Consider the following 26,828-nt stretch of genomic DNA (forward strand, 5'->3'; position numbering starts at 1 on the left):
CAACAAAGCTGAAAGGAGTTGGAGATCAAACTCTGTATTCTATGTCTAATGTCAAAGCACTCTTCAGGAGTTTGCCAGCTGGTTTTTTTTTTTTTTTTTTTTTTTTTTTTTTGTCTTGCTTTGGTCCAGTATTTCTTCACTATGCTCCCTTTCCTCCCTTTTGGAATAGTAATGTACATCCTGTGCCACTGTATGTTGGAAGTATGTGATATGTGTTTTTGTTTTGATTTTACAGGGGGTTACAGTTAAGAGTCTGCCTTAAGTCTCAGAAGAGCTTTGGACTTTTGAACAATGCTAAGACTGCCAAAAACTATGAAACCTTTAAAGGTGGATTGAATGCTTTTTGTATTATGATATAGGTAACAGCCTATGAGAATGAAATGTGGTGATTTGAATAAGAATGGCCTCTACAGGCTCATGTATTTGAATGCTTACTAGTATTAGGAGGTGTGTCCTTGGTGGAGGAGGTGTGTCCTTGATGGGGTGGGCTTTTAGGTTTCAAAAACCCATGTCAGGCTCAATCTCTCTCTCTCTCTCTCTCTCTCTCTCTCTCTCTCTCTCTCTCTCCTCCTCCCTCCCTCCCTCCCTCTCTGCTGCTTGTAGATCAGGATGTAAAGCCCTCAGCTCCAGGGCCACACCTACCAGAATGCTACCATGCTCCCTACTGAGATGATAATGGACTAATCTTTTGAAATTTTAAACAAATTCCCAATAAAATGCTTTCTTTTATAAAGTTGCCTAGGTCAATGTGTCCCTTCATAGCAACAGGACCACCACTAAGGCAGCTATAATTTCATGGCTAAGGCAGAAGGATTGTTCCAAGTTCAAGGTCAGCCTGTGCTGCATGGTCTAGGTGACAGGTGGAACAGCAGGGGGGGTGACTATGGTTAGACTCTGTTTCTGAATGCTGTCTGATGAATTGTTTGAACATGACTTTAAGTCGGCTACAGGAATAACAATGAGATCTGGCATCTCTTTGAAGTAGGTGGCAACACCGTCCTCATCAACACAAAGTCAAAACTCCACTCTGATGAATGCTATGAACTCCGAACATTCAGATCCCAGACATTTGGGGGTAAGGGCTAGCGCTCCCGTGAAGAAGCAGGGTGTGCTGTTGGGTATGCGCCTTCAGTTTTGTGGGTACTGCTAGGATGTGGCGCTACCAAGGCCCACCGCCTCTCCACCAGACACCTGGGGTGTAGTGCCCAGCTGCCGAGGAGAATGTCTAGACTGATGTCTGCTCGTGGCAGCTCTGAGGGGTCAGCCCTGCTGCAGAAGTGCTCAGAGTCAGTGAGCCTGATGCCATCCACTGCATCCCCACGCCCTTGTCCATCCTGCTGTCTGCTTCCTTCCTGTGTTTATGAGAGTCAACTGGATGGGTTTCCTGCCTGCAAACCTCGGCCCTGGAGTCTACATCCTGGGAAGCCTCAGCTCAGCTAGCTAAAGGAAAGTGAGACAAGGGTAGGAAAAAAAAGACAGCTGGAGAGCGCATAGCTTTCCTGAAGATAAATAATAACACTTCCATTTTGAAACTCAGTTGGCCACAGTTCCACTAAAATTCAGTATTTTCCTAAATAAAGTAAGATTAATTATTTAAACTTTGTCAATATGAGACACAATAAAAAACACATACAGATGTGCATTTGCATACATATATGCATGTGTGTATTTGAGATGTGTGCGTGTGTATGTATGTGCATGTTTGTGCATGTATATGTAAGTTAAAGATGTAATTTCCTCTTGGTTCATCAACAGGAAAAAACAAAACAATTTCAAATCCTTTCTTGTGATACTGGAAAGGCCTTTAGAATTTCACAGATAAAAACGCCATACCAGCCAAAGAAACCATCTCCTCTTGGCTAAACCTGGCTAGTAATACTGGGACTTTAATTTTTTTCCAGAGACACAGGGCAGATGGTGTCGTGGTCATGAGAAAGACGTTTGGAATGTTCCCTCAGCACAGACTGTAAAGGAAGTTCTAGAAACACAGACTCTCGACTTTTAAAGACTGAACTCCATCGGCTTATAAACAGCATTTAAAAGGAATTACAAGGAGCTAACGCTGGCAGACTGGAGGCATCAAGAGAAGTGGTTAATTAGCCCAGGTTTCCTCAGACTCTAATGACGCCTGTGTTTCATCAATACTCCTTCCTCTATTAGTTCGTTTTCCCACAGACATTTATCCCAATCTAACGGGATCTCCCTGTAGAATTCCAGTCATCCTGCGTAGGGGGGAACACAAAGAACTGCATCAATGAGCTTTGTTCTCCTGACAAGTCTACACACTGAGCAAACTGCAGTAGATTTAGTTCGATTCCTTCCCGTGCGTCAGCCAATCAAATAGCGGATGGATGTATCAGTTTCCTTTCTTGTACCTGTGATAAAACCTGGGGGAAAGGAGGCTGCTTACTTGTAGTTACCCCAAAGGATAATAATGCTGGTGTCCAGCCACCTCCCTTTCCTGTTTCACTCAGTTGAAGACCCCAGCGGTGCTAGCTACCCTCAGAGTAGGTCTTCCCTCCTTGGAAACACCCTCACAAACACACTCGGCGGTGTGCCTCATCAATGGCCTAGGTGTTTCTTAAAACCAGTCAACAGTGGAAATCAGCCATCGCACTGGAGATTTCTTTTGTAAGGAGAAATCTTAGTTATCCAGTGGAAAAGAGGCTGGTCCACTGTGGGATCCTTCCTTGGTGTCTGGAGTGGGAATGGCCCCCACAGGCTCGTGCATTCCAATGCTAGGTCCTAGCTGGTAAGGGAAGGGTTAGGAGGTGTGACATTATTGGAGGAGGTAAGTCACTGGAGTGAGCCTCCAGGTTTCAAGAGCCCATCCATTCCCTGTTAGTCTTTTTCTCTCTGCCTTGTGTTTGAGGATCAAGGTGTAAGTTCTCAGCTACTGTGTCAGGGCCATGCCCACCTGCCTGCTGATACGCTCTGTGCATGCCGGTCATGAACTCCCTCTCTGAAACGGTAAGAACTCTAAAACTGTTTCTTGTATAAGTTATCCCTGGTCATTGTATTCTAGCACAACAATAGAAAAAATAACTAAGACATCTCCCTATGAGCTATTGATCAGGAAGCCTCAAACAATCCTCCCAAAAAAAGGCTATTGCCACTACTATTAGTTGGCCCCCATAACTAGATGGTAAAAGCCTATGGGTGCAGATACGACACACTTTGGTTGTAGGACACAGAGAGGTCAAACTGGGACTGATCTGAAAACTTCTTCTCTGCAGGCTAGCTTTCAAAGTGGCAGAAATGCTGTGTAGGCCGTTAGGGGGAGAAAAACCCACCAGTGGACTTATCCTGTGACGAACTCTGTGCAACAATACTGACTGACCTGCAGGGTCGGACATGCTCTCTGCTGCAATAGTGGCACGAAGGTTATGGATGCAATGGGTCATTTTGGATTGACTTTAAGGCTGGATTGCACAGGAGGGAATTCATGCTCCAGGTTATAAACCTGGCTGAAATGTCCACCTGAGTGACTTCAGAGTGGGCATCATATTGCCTGACCGCATTGCTGGGACTGTGGTGGCTACATTTTAACTGTGAGTTTAAGATGGAGCCATCCTTGTGAAAAGATTTGCCCGAGTGGCAGAGGGTTGCAGCCCCTCAATCAGCGTAGCATCCTGCACGTAGAATATGTGACAGGGTGTGATGCATCTAAGTGAATGAGGGTTCCGTGGAACTTACCCTGATAGGAGAGAGGTATATCTTCCCTCCCACCTACTTCCTTCCTTTCTTCCTCTATTCCTTACTCCCTCCCCAACCTCTCTCGTCTCTCTTCCTCTCTCTCTCCTTCCCTCACCCCCTTCTCTCTTTCTTTCTTTGGGGATGGGAATGAGAATTCAGGCAATGCTTCACCATGTAGCTCTCTAGCAGGCCTTGGAACCCGCTAAGCAGACCAGGCTGGTTTTTGAACTCCCAGTGGCACTCATGCCCTGGCCTCTCACATGCTGGGATTTCAAGCATGCATGCATGCATGCATCACCTTGCTCAGCCAGAAGTCTTTGGGATCCACCCGGACAAAGGCAAACTTTAGTCTCTGGTCCAGGTGCTGATTCTTGACCAGCAACAGCTCAACATACCCGAAGTTAACTACGTAGGGATTTAAGCAGTTAGTGAGAAGCAGATCTTTAACTACCACCTGAAGTACATCGCTGCACTTCAAAAAAGCCTCTTAGTTGTGCCATCAGATCTCCAGACAGCCTCTAAACCGGCTACATGTATCGGAAGGTTTGCAACTCAGAGACTCGGCCCTTCTGCTCTCATGAGTTAAACCAGGACTGCTAAAACTCAGCTGTGTCTAATAAAGGTGTTTTTTTTTCTACTTACAGTATTCATTGCTTTGAAATACTTTACAAACAGGTAAAATGTAAGTGTGGGAAGAAGAAGTTGCATTTCTAGGTAAAAATTAGAAATACTAAAAACGAGAGGGTTGTCCAAAAACCTGCCACTGATTTAGACGTGAAGCAACTGTAAAAACCAGAAGGAAAATAAGACAAAAATCTCAACTAGTCTATGCAAATAACCGCAAGTAACTTTAACTTTTATTCTACTCTAAAATAACAAAACTGTAGTGGGTACTGACATTGCAAAGTGTAATCCACAGGGCTCTCAAGGATTTTTTATTTTTATTTTTTGTTACTAGAAGGCTGGTGAATGAATGCACATTTGAAATTTCAAGGCAAAATAAAATACCGAGAAGGGTTCATAAGGCTGGCTGAGGTGCGAGCCTATGAATCCCAGCTATTCAGGAGCCCGAGGCAGGAGGATTGCAAATTCAAGATCAGTCTAAGCCACTGAGACAGCATGGCAAAATAAAATGTAAAAGGGGGGTTGGGGAGAGAAACAGGGTGAAGGAGGAAGAGAGAGGGGTGAAGGAGAGAGAGAGAGGGGGTGAGGGAGGGAGAAACAAGGAGGAGAGAAGGGGAGGAAGAGGGCGGGAGGAGACACCTGTTGTTTCATAGTAACTGACTTTTAATACTAGTCAACAGTCAATAAACACACAAGGTGTGCATTCAACATCTCACACACGTTGTTCAGGCCACCCTTCCTTCCGTAGTTACTGGGTAAGGCATTGCTTGGGAGCACGTAGGTGGGAACAGCTGGATTGTTGGGAGGTGTCTGAGCTTTCTCCTATCCCCTGCCACGAAACAGCAGGAGCCCATTGCTGCACACTAGGAAGTTAGAAAGCTTTGGAGACAGACGGCAGATAGACGCCCACGTTTTCTGATCCTCTCATATGAAAATCCCAGGCTTTAGTGTCAAGATTAAGTGTGAACTTGAAAGCTGCCCCTCGTGGCAACACGAAGCCAACACAGGCTTAGCATTTGCTGAAGGTTTAAGGGCAGGTTTCTGAGGCGGTGGGCGCGTGTACCGGCCCCACAGACCCGTGCATCTGAACACTGGCCTGCAGCTGGAGGTGCTGCTGGAGAGAGACTTATAGAATCTTCAGGAGGTAGCGCCTCGCTGGAGGAAGTAGGTCACTGGGTGCTTTTTGGTTTAAGGCCAGAGTCTGCTTCCCCTCTGCTCTCTGCTCCCCACCAACACAATAGATAAAATACCACCACCTGTGGGGGTCTACACGGTCATTTCAGCCAGTTAGGGGGATCGGGGAACTGACTCCAGACCCTACTGCCTTTAAGTTGTTGCTTTCCCAGTCACTCTCTTCCTTGCTGTGGTAAATACGGAGGGCATGAGATATACGAGGAGAAGAGTCGTTGGGTAGGAGATGAGTCCCTCTCAGAAATTCCCACCAAGAAACAGTAATACTGAAGTACGGGCAGTCTATCCAATCACCGGGGATAAACAATTGTCACTATGATGAATGGTCCTGGAGTTTTCGTTTTCCTGTTTTTTGTTTTTGTTTTTTTTTGTCTAGCACAAAGAGTGACAACTTATTTCAAAATAGAAGGTAAAGCAGTCATATCTGCCGAAGGTCCATGGCAGAGGAGGACATTAAAAAAGGTGAGATTTTAAATCAGAGATGTTTGGGCTCCAGGTTGAGAGCATTAAATGCCTCACTGATTTCAGCCCTGGCTTTAAGCTTTGACCATGCTCCCCCCATTCAGGGTGTATATCTCCCCTGGAAGCAAATACTTATTTATATTGTTTCACAGGAAAAAAAGAGGAAATACCAAAGCAGCAACTGTAATTTTGTGGAATCAACTGCCAGAGAATTTGACTGAATATAAACCTTTGGCCCAGCTGTGCATGAGGGTTGGAGTTACTTTTCTATTTGAAGCCGGCAGGGTTTGTAAACATGTAGAATCTTTCTCCCACCAACACCACTGGGCAGACTAACTGCCCATTTCCTCCCTTCCAGAATGCATGAGAAACCATGAAACATTTATTATTAAGGCCAAAGTGTACTTTACACATACCTGTGATGGCATAATATATCTTCTCTTTTCTATTTTGGCCTTTTTGAGGCAGGTCTCAATGGCCATTTAGTTTCATCTAATTGGCAATTTCTAGGCCATTGAGACTGTTTCCAAGCAAAGTGTACAGTGCCTAAGGCAGGACATCTGAGATGGACCTCGGGCCTCCATATCGTGTGTACATGTGTGCATCCCCCGCATACACATACGCAAAAAAGGGAGAGGCCTAAAGCTTCCAATAAACATACTGTTAAAGGATCATTAGGACAAGTATCCCTCCCCAGACTTACCGTGTGACTTTTAACAAGAGCCCCCTGTTTTGCCCGTATGCATCCGGCTGTGTTATGTGTAGCAATGACAATTTTATGTTTTACAAGATGTTAAATGCGGAAGGAGAAGCAACGTTGAGTACATATGGGACAGACTTGAATACTGAGCCCAGAGACTCAGAATCCAAGAGCCCTCCCACCTCCAAGGGTGAGTTCACTGCCCAGAGACACGGCCACCCTCACACACCCGGGCAGGGGAAGGGTAGTGGGAAGCAATGGCCTTCTGCAGCGCTTACTTGAGGGCGGTTCTGTAGTGGTAGATGGCTTCCTTGTTCCGACCTTGGTCTTTTAGGAAATTGGCGTAGTTGTAATGGACCTTCGCGTTGTGGGGCAGAGTCTGAACTCCAGACCTACGAAGGATATTAAAGACAAAGAAAACAAAAATCACACCATTGAAAGGCTCCTTTGTGTTTTACGCCAGTTGTATGAAGCTGTCCACTGGTTTCATACCAAAGAATAGGCTTCTGGATTTTGTGAATCATAGGAGTGATTACACAGGGAAGGCCTTGGCCAGGCATGCACGACTGAATAACTGAGGATGAACGAAATGTTCTCCTCAGGGAAGCATGCAGACCCTTCTCTCTGCTGAAGACAGCACCTGGGGCTTGGTAAGGTGTGGTCACCTTTGCTGAGGCTTCCTGTGGAGGTGTAGCAGAACCCAACCGCAGACATGAAGGAGCAGAACACAACCGGGGCCCAAAGCCTCGAACTGTCCGGGCCAGTCTGTCCTTGCAACTTAGGGCAGAGGATATGAAGTAAGACACAGCGTTGACAAAGTCGGACCCCGCAGAAGATGGTGCAGGCACTGTCCCTGGTTGAGGGACTCCAGCCCCAGGCAGGCAGGCCCTTCTCTCTCGTGTCTCTCGCAGGCGAAGGCTTTTTATTTATGGACAGAAAGTGAAGTAGCCTGAGCGAGTCTATGTGTCTAATACAGAGGTACAAGATGGCAAGATGATTTGGATGTCCTGAAGTGAGAAGGCACGACCCGTCACCAACACGGCCCTTTAAGGCACAAGACGAGATCTGACAAGTGCTGTCCTTGCTCTGTGCCTTCTTTCTCTCCCTGTTCTCTACATCCTGGCTTCCTCGTTGGGCTTCAAGACAGGCCCAGGTCTAGAATGTATGGTCTGCGGTATCTGCGGCATCTCAGAAGTCTGGTGGCTTAAAACCAGTTCGTGCAAGTAAATGCCACGGTCATTCGGTATCTGTGCCGCGGTGGGTGTTGGGATAAAACATGTCCAGGGAGCCTGTTCTTAGGGAGGGACATGCAGGAAATAGGAGCAGTGAAAGAACCTTTCATGTGTGAGTAGGCTATCAGCAAATCTCGGTGAGCTCAGTCCAGAACGGAGACAGAAATGAGCTGTGAGGAGGAAGAGGAGAGCTGGGTTGGCAGCTAGAGGAAGCGGCAGGGGCGTGTCCTAAGTGGAAGAGAAAGTGAACTGTCTCTCAGACCTCGCAGCCGGCAGTGCTGCAGTTCTGGAAGGTTGTGGAGCCTTGAGGAGGTGGAGGGCAGCCAGGGGAAGTGGCACGTGAGGTTTTAGAGCCTGGTCCGCCTCTTATCTGCTATTTCCTGATGGCAAATGCAATGTGACCACACACCTCTAGCTCCTGCTGCCTAGCTTTCCTGAGCATGATGGGTTTTATCTCCCCTGATAAATCCTCCCGCCCCGCCCCGCCCCGCCCCGCCCGTTAGTTGCCTCTCATCAGGCAACAAGCAACCTAGAAGATACAGGGAGATGAGACCAGGAACATGGTCGGGGAGGGAGCTGAAGGAGAGTAAGGGGTGCCTGGGCACCCAGAGACCAGACTGAGAGTGAGGAGAGCAACAGCCAAGTGATTAGGCAGAAAAACTCTGGGCTTCATTTGCAGAGCAGTGGGGGAGTCAGGGCGGGGCTTTAGGAAGAGAAATGATGCCTGCAATTGAGGGTTCTGCAAGGATCCTAATGGGTGCTTTGTGCAAATGGACTGCAGGCAGGGAGGCCTGCTGAGGAACTGCAGAGAGGTAACAGGGTGGGAAGGAGGGAGGGAGCAGGGGGTGGGTGTGGCCACGAGGGGGAGGTGGCACAATCTGTGATAAGAAAAATTTGGACCTACAGGTCAACTCCATTTTTGTTTGTTTGTATTTTTCCTTCCTTCCTTCAGTTAGCCCCTTCTTTTTGTTTTTGTTTTTTTCCTTCGGGTAATTTGAAGATTGAGTACAAAAGTACAAAAATCATTACCAGAGAGATGAATGTAAGCTGACATCCCTATTGATAAGCTTTATTGAAATTAATATTACCACATCAAGTCTATGCTAACTTAAATTATTATAGGAATAATTATTCTATAATTAATGAAAAGAAGATTTCGGAAGCATCAAAAGCCTTGCTTAAGCAAGTGGTGGTGCGTGCCTTTAATCACAGCACTCCGGGAGGTGGAGGCAGAGGCAGGAGGATCTCTGTGAGTTCAAGGCCAGCTTGGTCTACAGAGCAAGTTACAGAACACCCAGAGCTATAGAGAGAAACTCTGTCTTAAACACACACACACACACACACACACACCAACAACAACAAAGCAAGTGATAGTCTGTTTAGCCAGACATAACGAAACATCATAGTTTAAGTGGCTTAAACAAGAAATTTCTTTCTAGACTGAGTGTTGGTGGTGCGCGCCTTTAATCCCAGCACTCAGGAGGCAGAGACAGGCGCATTTCTGTGAGTTCGAGGCCAGCCTGGTCTACAGAGTGAGTTCCAGGACAGCCTCCAAAACAATATGGAGAAACCCTGTCTGAAAAAAAAACAAACAAAAAAATCCAGAAAACAAACAAAAAATCCAAAAAACAAACAAAAAAGAAAGACATTTCTTTCTCTCAATTCTGGTGATTAGAATCTAATCCAGTCAGTTTACCGTTGGGAGGCCCTGCTCCTGGCCTGTGGACATACTCTCTATATTAGTTCACCGTTGGGCAGGCCCTGCTCCTGGCCTGTGGACATACTCTCTATATTAGTTCACTGTTGGGCAGGCCCTGCTCCTGGCTCCTGGACATCTACTCTTTAGCTGTGTCCTCTCATGGCCTTGTTCTGCCAGTGTGCCTAGGGAATAAGCTCTTATGTCCTTTCCTGTGTTGTCAACAGACCTTGGGTTGGGGCCCCATCTTAATGACTTCATTCATTAGCATTTCCCTCCCAAACTCCAACTCCAAACACAGCAAAACTGTACGTTGAGGCGTCAACATATGAATTGAAGTTGGGGGACTCAGCCCACTAAAATCACACTCAGTACGTAATGATTACCGATCAGCAGTGAGCGTGGGTGGCATGTCCCCAATGCCACGGGGCTAAACGCCAACGCTGCATTTCCCATCAGACGCTTGCCTAGAGCCGAGATCATGGGCCCAGGGGGTCCCCCTACGGGGGCAGCCCCAAGCTCTGAGGATGGTTAGAGAAGGGTGGGACCAGGAGAGGATCAGCTTGTCCTGTGCACCTGCTGCATAAACTTAACTTGAAGAAGATCAGACAGCAGCTAAGTGACCTGGAGGGGAACTCAAGCACACGGTGTTCGGGTCTGGAGCCTGTCCCTCTGCCTAAAGGGAAGTGGTGGCCGGACACTCTTGACAGCAAAGTGAACAGGGCAGGGGACTATTTGGAAAGAAAACTCCTGGGATTTATTTTGCTAAAGGAGAAAGAGGAACAGTTGATGAGAACCTGCTTTGTAGGCAACTGGATTGTACTGTACCACCTCTCTTAGATGAACTTTCCATTTAATTTTTAAACATGAAGACAGTATTAGTAGGGAAACCCCACACATTGTACAAAACCCACTGGGGAAATACATTAGGACCAGTTTTGCTGAAAAAAAAAAACAGCCTCTTTATATTTTGCCTCACTCAAAGCACTCTGGCTGGAACTCAAGCAACTGTAGCAAGGCCTGATGGGGCCATGGGAAGCTAGAGACCATCCAAAAGGGACAGGTCAGCTAGACACAGCAGAGGACAGATTTATACCCTGCTGCCAAAGTACAGACACTCTAAGTATTAGTCTCAATTCCTGTGGACACAACACCCGACCACACGGTGGCTTCTATTTTCAACCCTTTGCAAAACTTCTCTTCTGTTTCTAAGGATGGCTGCACTGGTTTCCATTCCCACTTAGAGTCTGCAAGGACTCCATTTTCTAACCAAGTCTATGGCTGCACTTATTCCTGGCGTGTTGAAAACAACCCATTCTACGGAGCCTGAGCTGTTGATTCACAGTCCTGCTAAATGATCCCGGGAACATTACACCCAGGTATAGAAGCCTTGCAGTTTGGTGTAGCCCCATTTCTCCATTTCTGCTTTTATTGCCCTATGCTTACCCTTCATAGCGATATCTAAGAAATGCTTGTCAGGGACAGTATCAAACAGCTTTCCCCCTTACTCTCCATAATCAAGATATGCTAACAAGAGGCCCGTGAACAGATGAACAACAGAAACAATAGAGAAATCATGACAGTGGAATATAGCCCGCTTTACAAGAGGAGATTACACAATGCTTGACACATGAGTGGGCCTGCAAGACGTTATAAAAGCTGTGTGGAGAGAGAGAGATAAACAGAGACAGAGAGCGTTCAATGAGAAGACGCAAACCCAGTTAGCTGGGGGTGATCCTAGAGTTTACTCTGGGTACCCTTACATTTAAAACACTGTAATCTTGTCTATTTTCATCCTGTCAACCAAAGACTTGAGGAACCAAAAATAAAGTAGTGTGGGTGTGTACACCTCCTATGTGGTGACATCACCGCAGTGTGCCAACACTCGGCATTTTTGTTTTGCTGTTTTAAGACGTGTGTGTGTGTGTGTGTGTGTGTGTGTGTGTGTGCTTTGCCTTCATGTTGTCTGTGAAGTGCCCTCAGAGGCCAGAAGAAGAGTGCATCTGATCCCTTGGGATTTAGAGTTATGGATGGCTGTGAGCTGTCATACGGGTGTCAGGAATCAAAGGTCCTATGGAAGAGCAGCCAGTGTTCTTAACTGCTGAGCCATCTCTCCAGTCTTCACCACTCAGCATTTTAACACTTGCACTTCACACATCTCCCTCACATCTCTTATTTGTGGATGACTTGAGACATAGAGGAAATAGCAAAAAATGGAAAAAAAAGTCACCTTTATCACATGTCTCTCCCAGGGCTTAGAACAGCAACTTATTTTGTTCACATTACTGAGAAGGTTGGTGGATTGGTCTCCCGTTGCTAGTTAGAGACCAAACAAGAAAACGCCACTGGCGGCAGCCAGCACATCAGAGAAGGGAAAGGAGGAGAGGTAGGTCTCCTCGGTTCTGAGTCCAGCTTTGGCCCCAGAGGTTTCATACTGCCACAGCAGATGGTGACGCTTGTCTGCCACTCACCTTCAACCAAACACCGGGCCAAGTGCCCACCTACCATGTGTCATCGTTTCACTCTACTGCAGATGCTAAGTACTTTATTCTGTAACACAGATGAAGAGGCCAGAGTCCTGGTAAGTATTTGGGCAGAATTTCAACCAAAAGCCAGTATCAAGTTCATTCCTAAAACTGGTTAGCATATGATGCTGAGAGATAATAAACACTGCTATTCTCCATTTTTCATTCAACTTTAGGAGATTTGCCTGAGAGCAAGCAATTAAACAGGTGAATTTAGCATGCTGTCAGGAAGTCCAACTCCAGATGTTGCCTTCAGTCACTCACTCACCCTGCCCTACCTCAGAGGCTGGCAGTGTAGTGTTCAAGTCACCTCGGCATGGTTTCTCATAGATGAAGACAAGCACATTTAGCCTTAAAGAGAAAAAGATTCTACAAGCCTCCAACTTTCCCCAGGACTTAGAGTCAAAGTTGTATTTAAAGTATTAGTAATTTTGATTGCAACACACACACACACACACACACACAAATCACCCCATCTTCAATGGCCTAAGGATGGGGGATGTTCTTCTGTATATGTGTTTCTCTTATTGGTTGATGAATAAAACATTGATTGGCTGGGAGAGACGCCATGCTGCCAAAGGGGTAACATGCCAGATTACGGGGAAGCTGCAGCCTCGTGGCAATACATAGGTTAGCAGAAATGGGTTAGTAATTACGAGAGATAGCCAGTAAGAAGCCCTGGACATTGGCCAACAGTTTTATAATTATTATAAGCATCCATGTGTTTATTTGGGGCCAAAGGGCGGCAGGACCTGACCGGACAGAAACCTCCATCTTCAGCCTCCCAGGCCAAAGCCCCTTCCAGCACAGCTGTGGAATGGTTGTATCATGGTGACCAACTACTAGGTTCTAACACACTCCCACCAAAAGGGACAGAAGGTTTGGGATGCAGTGTGTTCCAGTTTTATCGCTGTTGCTGTTTTTACTTACTTTTTTAAAATATGGGTATTAGCTGCAGAGGGTTTGAACTCTAACTTACTATATCCTTGGAACAAGCACTATCTCCCATTCCCACCACCTAAGCTGTTTTGCTTAAGCAGTAAACATCATAGACGATGCCATTCCCAGCGTGTGGCTTTATCCAGGGAGAGTGCCCAACCCAACAGCAGAATGGCTGGGAGGTCTTTCGTTAAAAAGTCATCCACTGACAGTGAGAGAAAGATTAAACCAAGAGACCGGGAGGAGGTCTGAACTTCAATGCCCCTAGACTAAGGGATGAGGAGGGAGAGGCCCCCTGTGTTCCGTGAGAACCGCCGTGAATGAGGAGGGTGAGGGCAAAGCCCCAGAGTTCTTTATCAGGTCTGCGAAGGGAAGAATGCATCAAAACAGGCAGAAGTGAAACATCTGGGTGACAGGAAGAGACTCTGTCTTCAGTAATGTGACCTTTTCCTGTTAGCAGTCCTAATGGAACTCACAAAACGAAGGGGGCCTGGGGAGGCTCAGGGGTTCAGAGCATGGCTGCTCTTACAGACAGCCTGTGTCTGAGTCCCAGCACCCACAAGATGGCTCACAACCATCTATCTGTAACTCTAGTTCCCAGAGATCCGATGCCTTCTTCTGGCTTCCGTGGGCGCCAGATACATATAGTGTGTAGACATACATGCAGACTGAATACTCTTATGCATAAAAAATAAAATGATATAAAACAAAAATCTTAAAAAACTTGTTAAACAAAAAAATGAAAGTAGTCAGGGTATTAGTTTGGAAGAAGGTGATCGGTGGACAGGGGACAAAAGACTGGATGGAGAATGAATGTGGTCGAAATTCCTTGTATTCGTGCAGAGAGTGTCAACAAGAAGCCCATTATAATTTCTGGCTTATCTGACAGCAGTCGCTCTATGGGAACCAGGGCTGCAATGACACTGTGTTGGTAAATGACACCCAGACTTGCATGCAAAGTTAACTACATTAAAAATGCGTAAGAACGACACTTTCTTTTCCTTTTTTTTTTTTTTTTGAGGCAGGGTCTCACTGTGCAGCCATGGCTGTCCTGGAACTCTATATAGATCAGTCTGACTTCAGACTCACAGAGATCCACCTGCCTCTGCCTCCCAAGTGCTGGGATTAAAGATATACACCACCACACCCAGGCTCAGACATATTATTGTCAAAAAGTAGCAGAGCCCAGTGAACATCTATCTGCCTTATTTGTTCATTCATTCATGCATTCATTTACTTCTTCACTACTAATTCTAATATTCATACTTTGGGTAAGGCTGAAAGCTATAGATGAACACACACACACACACACACACACATATATATATATGTCTATGTAAATATGCACATACACATATATGCACATATGTACATGTGCATACATATAAACATATGAACTTACGAGCATATGTATATATGTGGGTTTATGTATATATAAGATGTGTTTACATATGTAAATATGCACATACACATATATGCACATATGTACATGTGCATACATATAAACATATGAACTTACGAGCATGTGTATATATGTGGGTTTATGTATATATAAGATGTGTTTACATATGTAAATATGCACATACACATATATGCACATATGTACATGTGCATACATATAAACATATGAACTTACGAGCATATGTATATATGTGGGTTTATGTATATATAAGATGTGTTTACATATGTAAATATGCACATACACATATATGCACATATGTACATGTGCATACATATAAACATATGAACTTACGAGCATATGTATATATGTGGGTTTATGTATATATAAGATGTGTTTACATATTTGTAAATATGTACACAAACATATATGTACATATACACATAATAAATACACATATGCACACCAATATGGGTGATGCTAGGGATCTAGCCCAGTGTGCCTGATAACTGCTCTGCCCCAGAGCTGCTAATATCAACCCGGTAGCATGCTTGTATTCAGAAAAAAATTCCATCACAGAGGAAAAAAAGCACCAGAAAAAGGAAGCCTTTTATTTTCTCATCTAAAACTAACGTTTAAATAAACAGTGGTAAACAATGAGATCACAGATCATGATTTAATGCTCCGGAATATTCCAGAAAGAGTCACTTCCTGTCTTGCCCTCCTGCTGTGTGCTCACCTTTCCCTTGCACCAGGCTGAGTGAGGGAACGAGGCGTATGGATTACATCTGGGGACTGCTTTTACAACCCAGCTCGTCGGTCGGTATTTCTACCCAAATTCACGGGCCCAGGATCTCCTTATTCTCACAAACCCACTCTGAGTGATTTCATGGTAAAGTTTATATATCGCTTTATAAAACCTGAAATTAAACCCCCAGATAAAATGGTATCTTTCATTCCGCATTTATTAAGAGCAATTTTCCAGATTTAGTACAAACTATCACAGCTATGTTACTTCATTTGGAAGCAACTGTCATCAGGGAAAGAGTGGGAAGAAATGTACATTTACCTGCTTAATCATACCTGAATAAGGACTCTCTCGACAACCAAATTTCATTCTGCTTCACGGTTTTCCAGGAAAAAAGCAGTAGCAACAGCACGGTAGACGCCATCAGGGAGGCGGCCCCGCACCGGCTCAGCCCGGCACAGAGCTTGTTCAGTCCATGCACGAACAGAATGCAGTAGCCCATGCTGGAACAAAGCAGAAGAGCAGGGTGACTGTGGGTAAGAGGTCACTGAGGGTCAGGGAGTCACTGTCTGGGCGGTGGCTATGATAGGAGGGTCACTGTGGGTAAGAGGTCACTGAGGGTCAGGGAGTCACTGTCTAGGGCGGTGGCTATGATAGGAGGGTCACTGTGGGTAAGAGGTCACTGAGGGTCAGGGAGTCACTGTCTAGGGGGTGGCTATGGGTAGGAGGGTCACTGTGGGTAAGAGGTCACTGAGGGTCAGGGAGTCACTGTCTGGGCGGTGGCTATGATAGGAGGGTGACTGTGGGTAAGAGGTCACTGAGGGTCAGGGAGTCACTGTCTGGGCGGTGGCTATGATAGGAGGGTCACTGTGGGTAAGAGGTCATTGAGGGTCAGGGAGTCACTGTCTGGGCGGTGGCTATGATAGGAGGGTCACTGTGGGTAAGAGGTCATTGAGGGTCAGGGAGTCACTGTCTGGGCGGCGGCTATGATAGGAGGGTCACTGTGGGTAAGAGGTCATTGAGGGTCAGGGAGTCACTGTCTGGGCGGCGGCTATGATAGGAGGGTCACTGTGGGTAAGAGGTCATTGAGGGTCAGGGAGTCACTGTCTGGGCGGTGGCTATGATAGGAGGGTCACTGTGGGTAAGAGGTCATTGAGGGTCAGGGAGTCACTGTCTAGGGGGTGGCTATGGGTAGGAGGGTGACTGTGGGTAAGAGGTCATTGAGGGTCAGGGAGTCACAGTCTGGGGGGTGGCTATGGGTAGGAGGGTGACTGTGGGTAAGAGGTCATTGAGGGTCAGGGAGTCACTGTATGGGGGGTGGCTATGGGTAGGAGGGTGACTGTGGGTAAGAGGTCATTGAGGGTCAGGGAGTCACAGTCTGGGGGGTGGCTATGGGTATGAGGGTCACTGTAATGGTTTAAATAAGAATGACCCCCATAGACTCATATATTCCCATGCTTGGTTCAGAGAGTGGCAGTATTTGAAAGTATTACAAGGATTAGGAGTGGCCTTGTTGGAGAAAGTGTGTCATGGGGGGAGGGTGGGCTTTGAGGTTTCAGAAGCCCATGCCTGGCCTAGTCTCTCTCTCTCTGCCTACATATCAGGGTGTCTCAGCTGCTGCTTTAGCCTCTGCCTGCATGCCACCACGCTCCCCACCATGATGATAATGGGCTAACCCTGAAACTGTAAGCCAGTCCCAGTTAAATGCTTTGCTTCATAAGAGTTGCATTGGTCATGCTTGTAACACGAGTAATAAAAGACCCAGAGACTTATATTGTGATTCAAGTTGAGGGTCAGAGAAGCAAAAGCAGCCAAGCCAGAAATTTTAACCCAGCTGAAATGGCAATCCTGTCCCCATGAATCCTCAGAGGCAAAAGCTCTCCGTTCCTATCTCCTCCTCTTTACATTCTGCTCTCTGTCCAGCCTTATCACTCCTGTCTTCACCTCCCTAGTGCTGAGATTAAAGGCCCAGGATTGCAGGTTCTGGGGTGAAAGGTGTGAGCTCTGTTACTCGCTTACTCTTGTGTAGGCCAGGGTGGCCTTGAACTCAAGAGAGATCCATCTGCCTGTCTCCTGAGTCCTGGGATTAAAGGTGTGTGCTACCACTGCCTGGCTAGCCAGTATGACTGCTGGGATGAAAGGTGTGTATCACCGCTGCCTGACCTCTACAGCTTGTGGCTGGCTTTGCCTTCTGAATCCTCAGGCAAGCTTTGATAAATGATCAATAATATATCTCCACACATGATGTCTCTTCACAGTAACAGAACAGTGACTAAGACAGTCACTGTGGGTTGGGGATCATGATGGGTGGGAAGTTCCCCAAGCATGCTATCAGGACTAACAGGCCTGTCTTGTGCTAGAGAGACACACATATGAATTCCCCTGTCACAGACATGGGCAGGGCTCTCTGAGGCACTAGCTCTCATGCAATGGCTCACTAGCTCTCCAGCATTGCTGTGAAGTCACAGGCTCAAAGCCTCAGGCATGGGAAGTCTTACATGGGACCTGAGGGGATTCTCTGGCCCAGGCTTCCTCATGCCTCCATCACAAGGTGTGGCAAGGTGTGTCTGAATTCACAGCCTGCAGGTCCTACCCCGGCAGCCTGGAGGACCACCAGGGATGGATAGTAATCATGGAGGAACAGAGATATGCCACCTACGAGGCCTCCCAGTGCATCTTCTCTTAGGTCCTTCCATTTCCAAATCCACCCTGAGCTGGACTAATAAGGTTTCTTCACTGACTCTGCCCTGGCTTTTCCAGTCTTTGGCATGGTGTTTCCGAAAGCCCATGGTCCCTCCCACCACTCACACACCTGCAGAGGAACTTCCTGCTGGCGGAACAGACTCAAGAGAACATCAAGTTTGCCAAAGGGAGTCCCCATCCTACCTATGTGGGTGGGTTCCCAGATGTGACCCCAAGTACTGAATCCATTTGGCACAGGTCCTTCAGTGCCATGTACACATCAGAACCATCTCCAGTACAAAAAAAAAGTCTTCTTGAGTTACAATGTCCATATTTGACCTTAAAGATGAGGGGTTCCTCTACAAATCTATTGCTTCTGTAGAACTGATTGTGCTAACGTTACTGCAGTGCCTGATCACGATGGCTGCTCACATGCGTGAGGCTTCTTGCTGCCTGCTCTTCTAATCCCAGCCAGGTTCCCCCCATCCCCCAAGCTAATCAGGATGCTTCTGGGACCACAAGGAGGTCCTCTGGAGTCCATTCCTTCCTATGTTACAATTTGCTTTTAAAAGAATTTCAATTTTTAATCACTGTTGTGTGAGAGTGCCACTTGCGTGGCGGTCCGAAGGACAACTCTGTGGAGTAGATTCTCTCCTCCCACTTTTCCACGGGTGTTTGGGAATCAAGCTCACTTGACGGCCAGCCCCCTCATTCATGACGATTTACGGACTACTATGTAGATAAGAGTATTACAGGCACCAAGAACTTATTAGTGAATAAACAACACTGTAGTCACAATTCTGGAACATGGGGAGAAAACGGTAGGTTAAATAGACAGCATGGGTGTTATACTTTGCTGCATGAGGGAATCAAGCAATGGAAAAATGGCTATTTCAACACGGATGGCCAGGTAGGAACCTGCAGACACATGAGTGAAAACCTGAAATGCATGGAGATCACACCATGCAGACATTTGCACTCCCAGACTTACTCTCTTCCCACTCCCCTCCACACAAAGATTGCTAAGGGGTAGGGGGTATCATCTGTGTGGCCGGCACCACGGCTTCTCACGAAGCTATGGATGCCAGGGGGGCTCTTAATCCAAGAAGGTGCTGGTGAAGAGGGTGGTTAAGGATGCTGAAGGAGGTCAGATATCTAGAGAACAAAGGGACAGTGGGACTAGCCCAGGGATTCGGACCCAGCACCTTGTCCCACATGCTGCCCTGCTATACGGTTTTTGATATTGATAAGCTGGATGCCATCTCACCTACTATTTCATATACTAAGTCTTTCTTAGCTCTGATTTGTGCGACCTCGCTGGTTGTAGGAACCACGGCTGCCCTGTGATGGAACAGCCCGAAGGGAGGGCGTGGAACCCCAGCGGATACACAGAGGTGCACTGAAGTGTTGGCAGACAAGGATGATGAAGACAAGGACTGAAACCATCACCAGTGTGTGCGTCTGGGTGTCCACAGGCATGTCCTCTGTGCCAGGCGCAATGCTAAGAGCGTCACTTGAGATCTCAATGGCATTTGCAGGGCAAGGATAGTACTTTGCACATGTTTTCTGACTGGAACTTCAAATTCTCAGTGTCATCCGTGTCCTAGGTGAAGAAACTAAAGACAGACAAACTGAAGAACTCACTCACCTACAGCCCCAAAGCTAGTACTCAACAAGCCAGATATGCAGACTCTGACAAAATGCTAAAACTGAGGATTGCAAAACTCCTTCTCAAAGAGGCTAGGCAGTAGACAGTGCAGATGTTTTCTGTATTGGGGCTCACAAAACATTATCCCCCAAGAGCCCTCCATTTACCTGCTGCTGAATCAGCATCCATAAGGCTTCTCTGACCTTCCCCATCCCAGCCTCCCTTCTTCATGCCTCTCAATCCCATTTTCGCAAAAACTACATGGAAGGGCTTTCTTGGAGTTCCCATATCCAACTAAAGACTGGATCAACCACAGGGAAATACAACTGCCCATAAGCTCCTTAGGGAAACAACATTAACCGAGAAAGATTAAACTCCTACCACAGAAGAAGAGACTGAAAACCAATCACCGCACTCAAGCACTGTGTCAGCCTACTGTCTGCATGTCCACACCCAGAGTACTGTGTTAGCCCACTGTCCACACCCAGAGCACTGTGTTAGCCCACCATCCCAACTCAGAGCACTGTGTCAGCCCACCATCCCAACTCAGAGCACTGTGTTAGCCCACTGTCCACACCCAGAGCACTGTGTTAGCCCACCATCCCAACTCAGAGCACTGTGTCAGCCCACCTCTAGTTCTTTGGGGCCCTCCTCTCTTTTATAGACCCATCCATGTGTCCCACTGGCCTCATCCCTAAGGGGAGAGTGCAGACGCTTTTGTCTTCTCTGAGCTCCTGAGTTGATGAGCTGTCCGTGAACATTAACACATTTGTTTGCCTTTACATCCTGTCAATCGTCTCTTAGTTGTCAATCCTTTTTATTGGACATAAATATCCAGACATTGGGAGAGCAGAGGGTAAGTCCTTTCATCTCTATGTAGGCTACAATGCCTCTGTCATCTCTCCTTCGCTCCGTCTGTGTGAGAGTAAGCATACACCATGTACGTGCATCGGCGTGTCTGTGAAGAGGACCAGACCTGACTCATGGGCCACACAGTTCGCTGGCCCCTGCTCTGTGGGGATGAGGGAGAACCTCTCCTTACCGTTTGACATCATTTTTTTTGTATCTAATAACATGATAAATTGTTCTTTCCCCCCCCCCAAAGTCCTTGAATTGACACTCGGCTTCAGAAATACTATGCCATAGAAAGTAATCGCGGCTAGGTTTGCAATTTCTTGGGAACCATTGCATTCTTTCAGACATAGACATTACAGTGAGTGACATATTCCTCCATTCTGAAACTTCATCCTCTGACATCTGTTTTAGTGCAGTTCCCAGTGGGCAACAGAAACGTGTTCTTTCTATCGCCGGGGGCAAGGTGGGGTCACAGAGAAAGTAGAAAATAAAGCAAATGAGAAACTGCATGCCTTTTCTCCAGGAGGTTGGAACCTGAGACTACCTTGCTCTGCTTACTCTGGATGAGGGACCTCTGGGCTGCTGACCAGAGAAATCCACACAGAGCACACAGGAGCCCCTACAAACCAGTCCTGGAACAAGTCTGAACCTCTAGAGACACAAGCCAATAGCTCAAATTCAGAAGCATTTCACAAGCCTACAGAGCCATCAGTGAAAGTCTTAGTCATCACTAGGATTAATTTTCTCCCTCCCTCCTTTCCTCCCTCTTTTCCTCCCTCCCTCCCTCCCTCCTTTCCTCCCTCCCTCCCTTCCTCCCTGCTTGCCTGCCTGCCTGCCTTCCATCCTTTTTTGTCTTAAAATAGATAGACAGGTGGGTAGATGATAGATAGATAGATAGATAGATAGATAGATAGATAGATAGACAGACAGAGAGACAGACAGACAGTGACTAAGAGTGTGTGTGTGTGTGTGTGTGTGTGTGTGTGTGTGTGTATGACAGTGTACATGCGGAGATCATAGAACAACTTGTGGGGGTAGGTTCTCTTCTTCTACCATGTGGTTTCCAGGAATCAAAATCAGGTCATCAGACTTGCTGGTGTTATCAGACTTAGGGTCACAGCCAGGTTTGGCCACCCATCTTCAGTAAGCCAACTAAAAGAGGTGAATAAGGGAAAAGCAGAAGAAAGTGATTTAATCAATGGGGTCATACTGGGAGGAAGGACTTGGGGGCGGGGTGGCGGCTAGGATCACAGCTGAAAGTTTACCTAATTACAAGATCCAACGGTCCACTGAGACTATCTACAGGCAAGGCTAATATTACAAGACAGACACGACCCTTTTTTTTTTTTATCAATTTAAGCATCAAAGGGTCTAAAAGGATGAGCCCTTTGGCTTCTTTGTGCTCTGCTGATGCCTCTTCTCACAGTACGTTACGTCACAGTAAGTTTTTATTCTGGTTTCAGGGGTGTGGTCCCCGTAATTGTTCAAAAGTAAAGCCCAGAAACATGGAGCTGAGGGCTGGTGCCGGTTGTGCCCCAATGGTAATGAGTCAGAGGCTGCAAGGCTGCTGTGAGCTAACACTTAAGAGCACCCCCCCCACTTCCGCCCTACTTCTCCATCTCAGATATTTGATGGGGAATTCTCCAGAGGACTGAACGTATTCAGAGGAGGGAGTTCATCCAGGCTCAGAACACCGCAGGGGCATTGCCGAGCAGGTCCCTATCCCCTGCGAGAGGTGCTGTGCTCTTGGGGTGGCACGGGACGTTTTTTTTCATGTGTGATTCTCCATGACAGATTGCTGTCATTTTCCAGTGTGTCTTCAGGAAGCCAGGGCATCTGTCATTGGTTCCATTTTGATAACGGACATAATTCTCTCGGGCTTTTTGTGGTGCAATTCTCCCCCCCTCCCCGTCATAGCTCACCTAACAGCACTAGGATTTATGAGGCCTTTCCTGGGGGAATAAAGCGGGACTCTACAAGTTGGAAAAAAATCCTTCGTCTGTATCTCAACCCTGATGCTTGCTGATTTGGGGCAAAATATTTAAATTCTAAGTTCTTTGTTTCCTTCCTTTGTAAAAGGACATTATTTCATGCTGTACAGTGCCCACTGTACATTACATAATAAATGACAGCATTAAGATTCTTGTGCTGCGGTAACATTGGGAGAGTAGGCAGTGTCTGTTGAATGGAGCGGGAGGCAGGAAATCTCTGCTATCTGTTATCTGTTCCAGTGTCCTGCAAATACAGCAGGGTTCCTAAGATCTCAGGCCATTAGCAAGTGGAGGACGTGCAGGGGTCCAAGGGCAGACAGTCTGGCACTTCAAAGCCAATGAAAGGGAATTCCTGAGAGACCAAGAGTAAGAAACAGTGTCAAGGGGAACCAACGGTTCTGAGTGGTCAGGGCTGCTTAACCTCTGGGAGGCTTAGCTGTGTGTGCTACATACAGGGTTGATAGATATGCCTGCAAGCCCACTTCACAGGGTTGCATGAAAGAATGTGTGTGGGCATGTCTCATGAACTGAGTCGAACGGGAGAAGCCACGTTGCCATGCAGAGCATTACCGTGTTCATGTCTGCTTTTGCCACATTGCTCTTTGCAAATGGCTGAAGCATGGGATTAGAGCTATAAATAACCCAGCTTATCAAAGCCCTGCTTGAACAAAACATCTGGTTTACAAGACACCTCCAAGCATTTTAAGAACACTCATGTAAAAATATCCTTGCAGCTGCAAGCTCACTTGTACGGTAGTATTCGCTTCGAGTACTGGGTTTGTCTACAATGCTTTATGGTGCGCATGTCATACAATGTCAGGTAGTATGTGGAATGCATGTGGTCGTGCTCCTATTGACACTCACATACCTCAGAGACAAACACATAAGCAATTCTCCCCTTACAACCCATTTTGATCTGGATGTGAATCGTCCCCACCAGCCCATGTCTGAATACTTTCTAAGAGTGTGGTGTGACGCTTTTCTTCCACTGAGACTCACACCACTAAACTTCTGCTTTCCCCGAGTCCCTTCTGTCCTCTTCTCTGCTCCTTCAGGTTCTGCTGTAGTAGCTGGGAGATGGTGCTCTCTGCCCCTAGAGTGAAAGGGATCTCAAATGGCATGGGGTGAGCATTCAACTGTATTCTCTAAATTACCCCCCCCAGGGGGCCTTCACCAACTACTTTTGCTTCATTGATTCTACGGAGTTTCAGTTGGGTCCCCACCCCCTTTACAGTGTGTCTTTTTATATATAAAATGCAAGGAAGATAGCCATAAAATCATATGCTTCTCTTGGAGACAGGATAAAAGAGCAAAACTTCTGTGAAAGGATGACTTTAGCCCATCCGACTCCCTTGCCAGCTCAAAAATGGCATGCGCAGAAGTGACATTTATCAGAGCAAGAAGAAAAATGTTATTTCTGTGTGTTTTGATGGTAAAACTTTGACCCCAGAGGCTAAGCAAATAGCCAAGTTCTGTCTCTTTAATTCAAAGACTGCTGGTGGCCAGCTGATAAGAGAAGGGCCCTGTCTGGGCTAGGCTGGAAGGGGAACAGAAGGCAGAAGGTTTGAGTGGCATGTGCATTGTTAGTCTCAGAAGGGGAAGATGACAGGGCGCAGAGAGTCTGGCTTCTTCTGTAAAACAGCCCCACCGGTCCCTCCGGGCTGCGGGACCCAGGGTGGCTTCTTTGCTGGCTGGCCTTCTCTGTGATGTGCTCACTTCTCTCCGGGAACAATGACAGCCGATGCCCTTCCCTTCCTCCCCTTCTCCTCTGCCTTCCCCCCCCTTTTTTTCTCCCTTCCCTTTCTCCTTCCTTCCCTCCCTTCCTTTAGTTGCAGGTTGAAGTCGGAGTTTCCCTTTGTGGGTCCTTAGCCCACAGGGCTCGAGGGGAAGCTTGAGAAGAATTTTATTGGAGTTTGGGAGGTTAAACAGGAGGGTGGTTGCCAGAAGGAGGGGGATGGAAAAGAGAGAGAAAACCATGTCGTTTGGCAGCGGTCATACGGCAGAGGGTCGGGGAGGCTTCAGATAAAGAGTGAGAAAGCCCAAAGTGTTGAGGAGAGTGTGTACAGGCTTTGAAAAAAAGAGAGGAAAAAAAAAAAAGAAAAAGAAAAAGGGAAAGTTTTCTCTCAGGCAAGTTTAGTAGTGCTATATGTCAGGGTCTCTTCAAAGAGACTGCACAGGGATAGGGTTTTGGGGAAGGGTTATGTGCATTTTCTCATTAAAGGGATAATTATGCCTTCCATGTCCTTAGCAGGACTTTAGGTATCATATTCTTCCTGAGGGGTGGTATCTTGATGAGGTGATCGATGGGCCCAGAAACATTAATTTTTTATCTTATTTTATTTTTACTTAAGGTGCATTAACTCTAAAGGGAGGACACAATAATGTATAGTGTTATAATCTTTGGAGCTGGCCAGAATGCCATGTCTCCTTGAGGGCCAGGGGTATATTCCATTCTTTTAACCAGGAGTTCAAAGCTTTCCCTTCCTGGGCCTCAACAAACCCCTCAGGTCCTCAAGGGCTGAGACCCTGGCTGGATGCCTTTATCCCAAGTACTTGGGAAAACAGAACCAGGCAGATCTCTGTGAGTTCAAGGCCAGCCTGGTCTATATGCTAAGTTCTAGGCTAGCCAGTGCTACCCTCCCCCCCCCAAAAAGGAAAAAGGAGTTGAGACCTTAAGATCATTCGGGAGATGAGTTGAAACTGGAAACTAAACACAAGTTAGCTCCACTGTGGAAATCCAAAGCTGGCCCCCAGAAGGGATCCGAGTGTCTGTATCCCTACACCTCCATTGCTCATTTAGGGAGAAAGCTAGCAGGAAGCCAGAGTCCCCAGCTGGCATTCCTGTCTCTGGCCAGGGACGTGAGTGGCACTGCTGCTGTCTGGGTCCCTCAACTAAAGCTGCCAATGTGTTTGCGCCTCCATCCTCATCGGCTCGACTCACGTGTGCTTAGGAAGGCTAAGAAACCAAGGGAGGGCTGGAGTCATCTGACTGACCATCCATCAGCTTCAGGACCCTGGCTCAAGGGCAAGAAGTCAACAGACCTCTGGTCAAGAGGCTCTGGAGTCTGCTGACACTCTCCCTCTGCAGGGGCAGCAGCCATGCTGGGCACAATGGTGGCAGGGGGGCAGGGTTCTCGACAGTCACTTGCAGGAACGAACAATCCCTCAGCAAGATTGTTGTGAGGTACCCAGGCAGGGCCTCCGAGAGAGGAAAGGACAGTCGTCTTTGGCTGGAGGGCGGGTACTGACACTGGTGCAAGACCCTTCACTGCGTCTGACGTCAGCAAATCCAGGCTCTCAGAGGCAAGCGCTTGCTCCGGGGAACACTGACATTTTCTTTACAGTGCAGTTTTATTTTCACCTGAGTCAGATGACTCCGAAAGTAAAGGGGCATTCTGAAACTCTGCTTGGGACGCAGCATCAAAAGGCAGAGAGTTCATGTTTTGTCTTACGTAGCTGTCCTTGGACTGACTCTAGTCAAGGATGACCTTGAACTCCAGATTCTCCTGCCTCACTTCCCAAGTGCAGGGGGGATTATATGTGTGCACCAATTTCTTCCTTTTTAAAGAAAAAAAATGAGAAAACCTGATATATAAAAAAAGCTTCATACCTTGCTCAAGGTCATATAACTTAGTAAATGCCAGAACAAGATTGTCTCCTGATTCAGTAACATTTCCAGGAAAGTGGCCTTGGGACAATTGACATTGAATAAGATGACATACAAGCTAAAACAAAGAGCAGATGTGCAAAACTAAGCAACATGTAAGCCACAGATAAATATATTTTCTTGTTTTCTCCAAAGATAATTTAAAAAAAAGTTTAATTTCTATTTTCCAAAAATAAAAGGGCAGGGGGGAGATAAAGAAGATACTGAACACAGTAATATTTTGCAAATCAACAAGTACTTAAAAATACCACAAGTATAATAATAAAACACATTTGGACAACGACAGTGCAGTAAGCAACTGCTGCTTATATCCTGAACATAGGAAGCTGTGGTGCTTGGTACCTCTCGGTCTGTGAGTAAGGGACACGAGCAAGCCTGGTCCCTGGAGATGGCGCCAGGGTTCAGGAGGCTCCGTGCCTCACCGAGGACGGTCTCTCTGGAGCCCTCTCGGGGGCTTGTACAATGGGTAAGGGTAATTACCTAGGCATGTACAGGACTCTCTCGGCCACCACGAAGCCCACCCTGAAGAAGAGGTTGCTGGCTGGGACGAACGGGAACACGAGGAACAGCAAGCCGGCCAACACTTCCTTGTGCTCCAGCCTCTGAAACACACGACAGGGAAAGAACGCGCGTTTGGATCTCTGTCTCAGACGGCATTGTTACCGTCTGGCCCTCAGCTGGTTCTCAGCTGATGACCGAATGCTCACATCGGAGAGCTGGACTGGCCGCGGAAGACCTGGTTAGAGGTGCTGGCTCTCCACGCGCTCGCCTGT

General features: G+C 46.9%; 1 protein-coding gene across 1 annotated transcript in view; it reads right to left on the reverse strand.

The window, feature by feature from the left end:
• Positions 1-26,828, reverse strand: part of Tmtc1 (transmembrane O-mannosyltransferase targeting cadherins 1) — a 227,211-nt gene that overhangs the window by 63,703 nt on the left and 136,680 nt on the right. The window contains exons 9-11 of the mRNA XM_005072945.4: positions 26,536-26,657; positions 15,548-15,715; positions 6,952-7,065 (exon numbers count right to left, since the gene is read on the reverse strand). Coding sequence (XP_005073002.3) covers positions 6,952-7,065; positions 15,548-15,715; positions 26,536-26,657 — 404 coding nt within the window. The remainder of the gene's footprint in view (positions 1-6,951; positions 7,066-15,547; positions 15,716-26,535; positions 26,658-26,828) is intronic.

The sequence above is a fragment of the Mesocricetus auratus genome, unplaced genomic scaffold, assembly GCF_017639785.1.
Source record: "Mesocricetus auratus isolate SY011 unplaced genomic scaffold, BCM_Maur_2.0 Super-Scaffold_100001, whole genome shotgun sequence".
In the NCBI taxonomy this organism is placed as follows: Eukaryota; Metazoa; Chordata; class Mammalia; order Rodentia; family Cricetidae; genus Mesocricetus; species Mesocricetus auratus.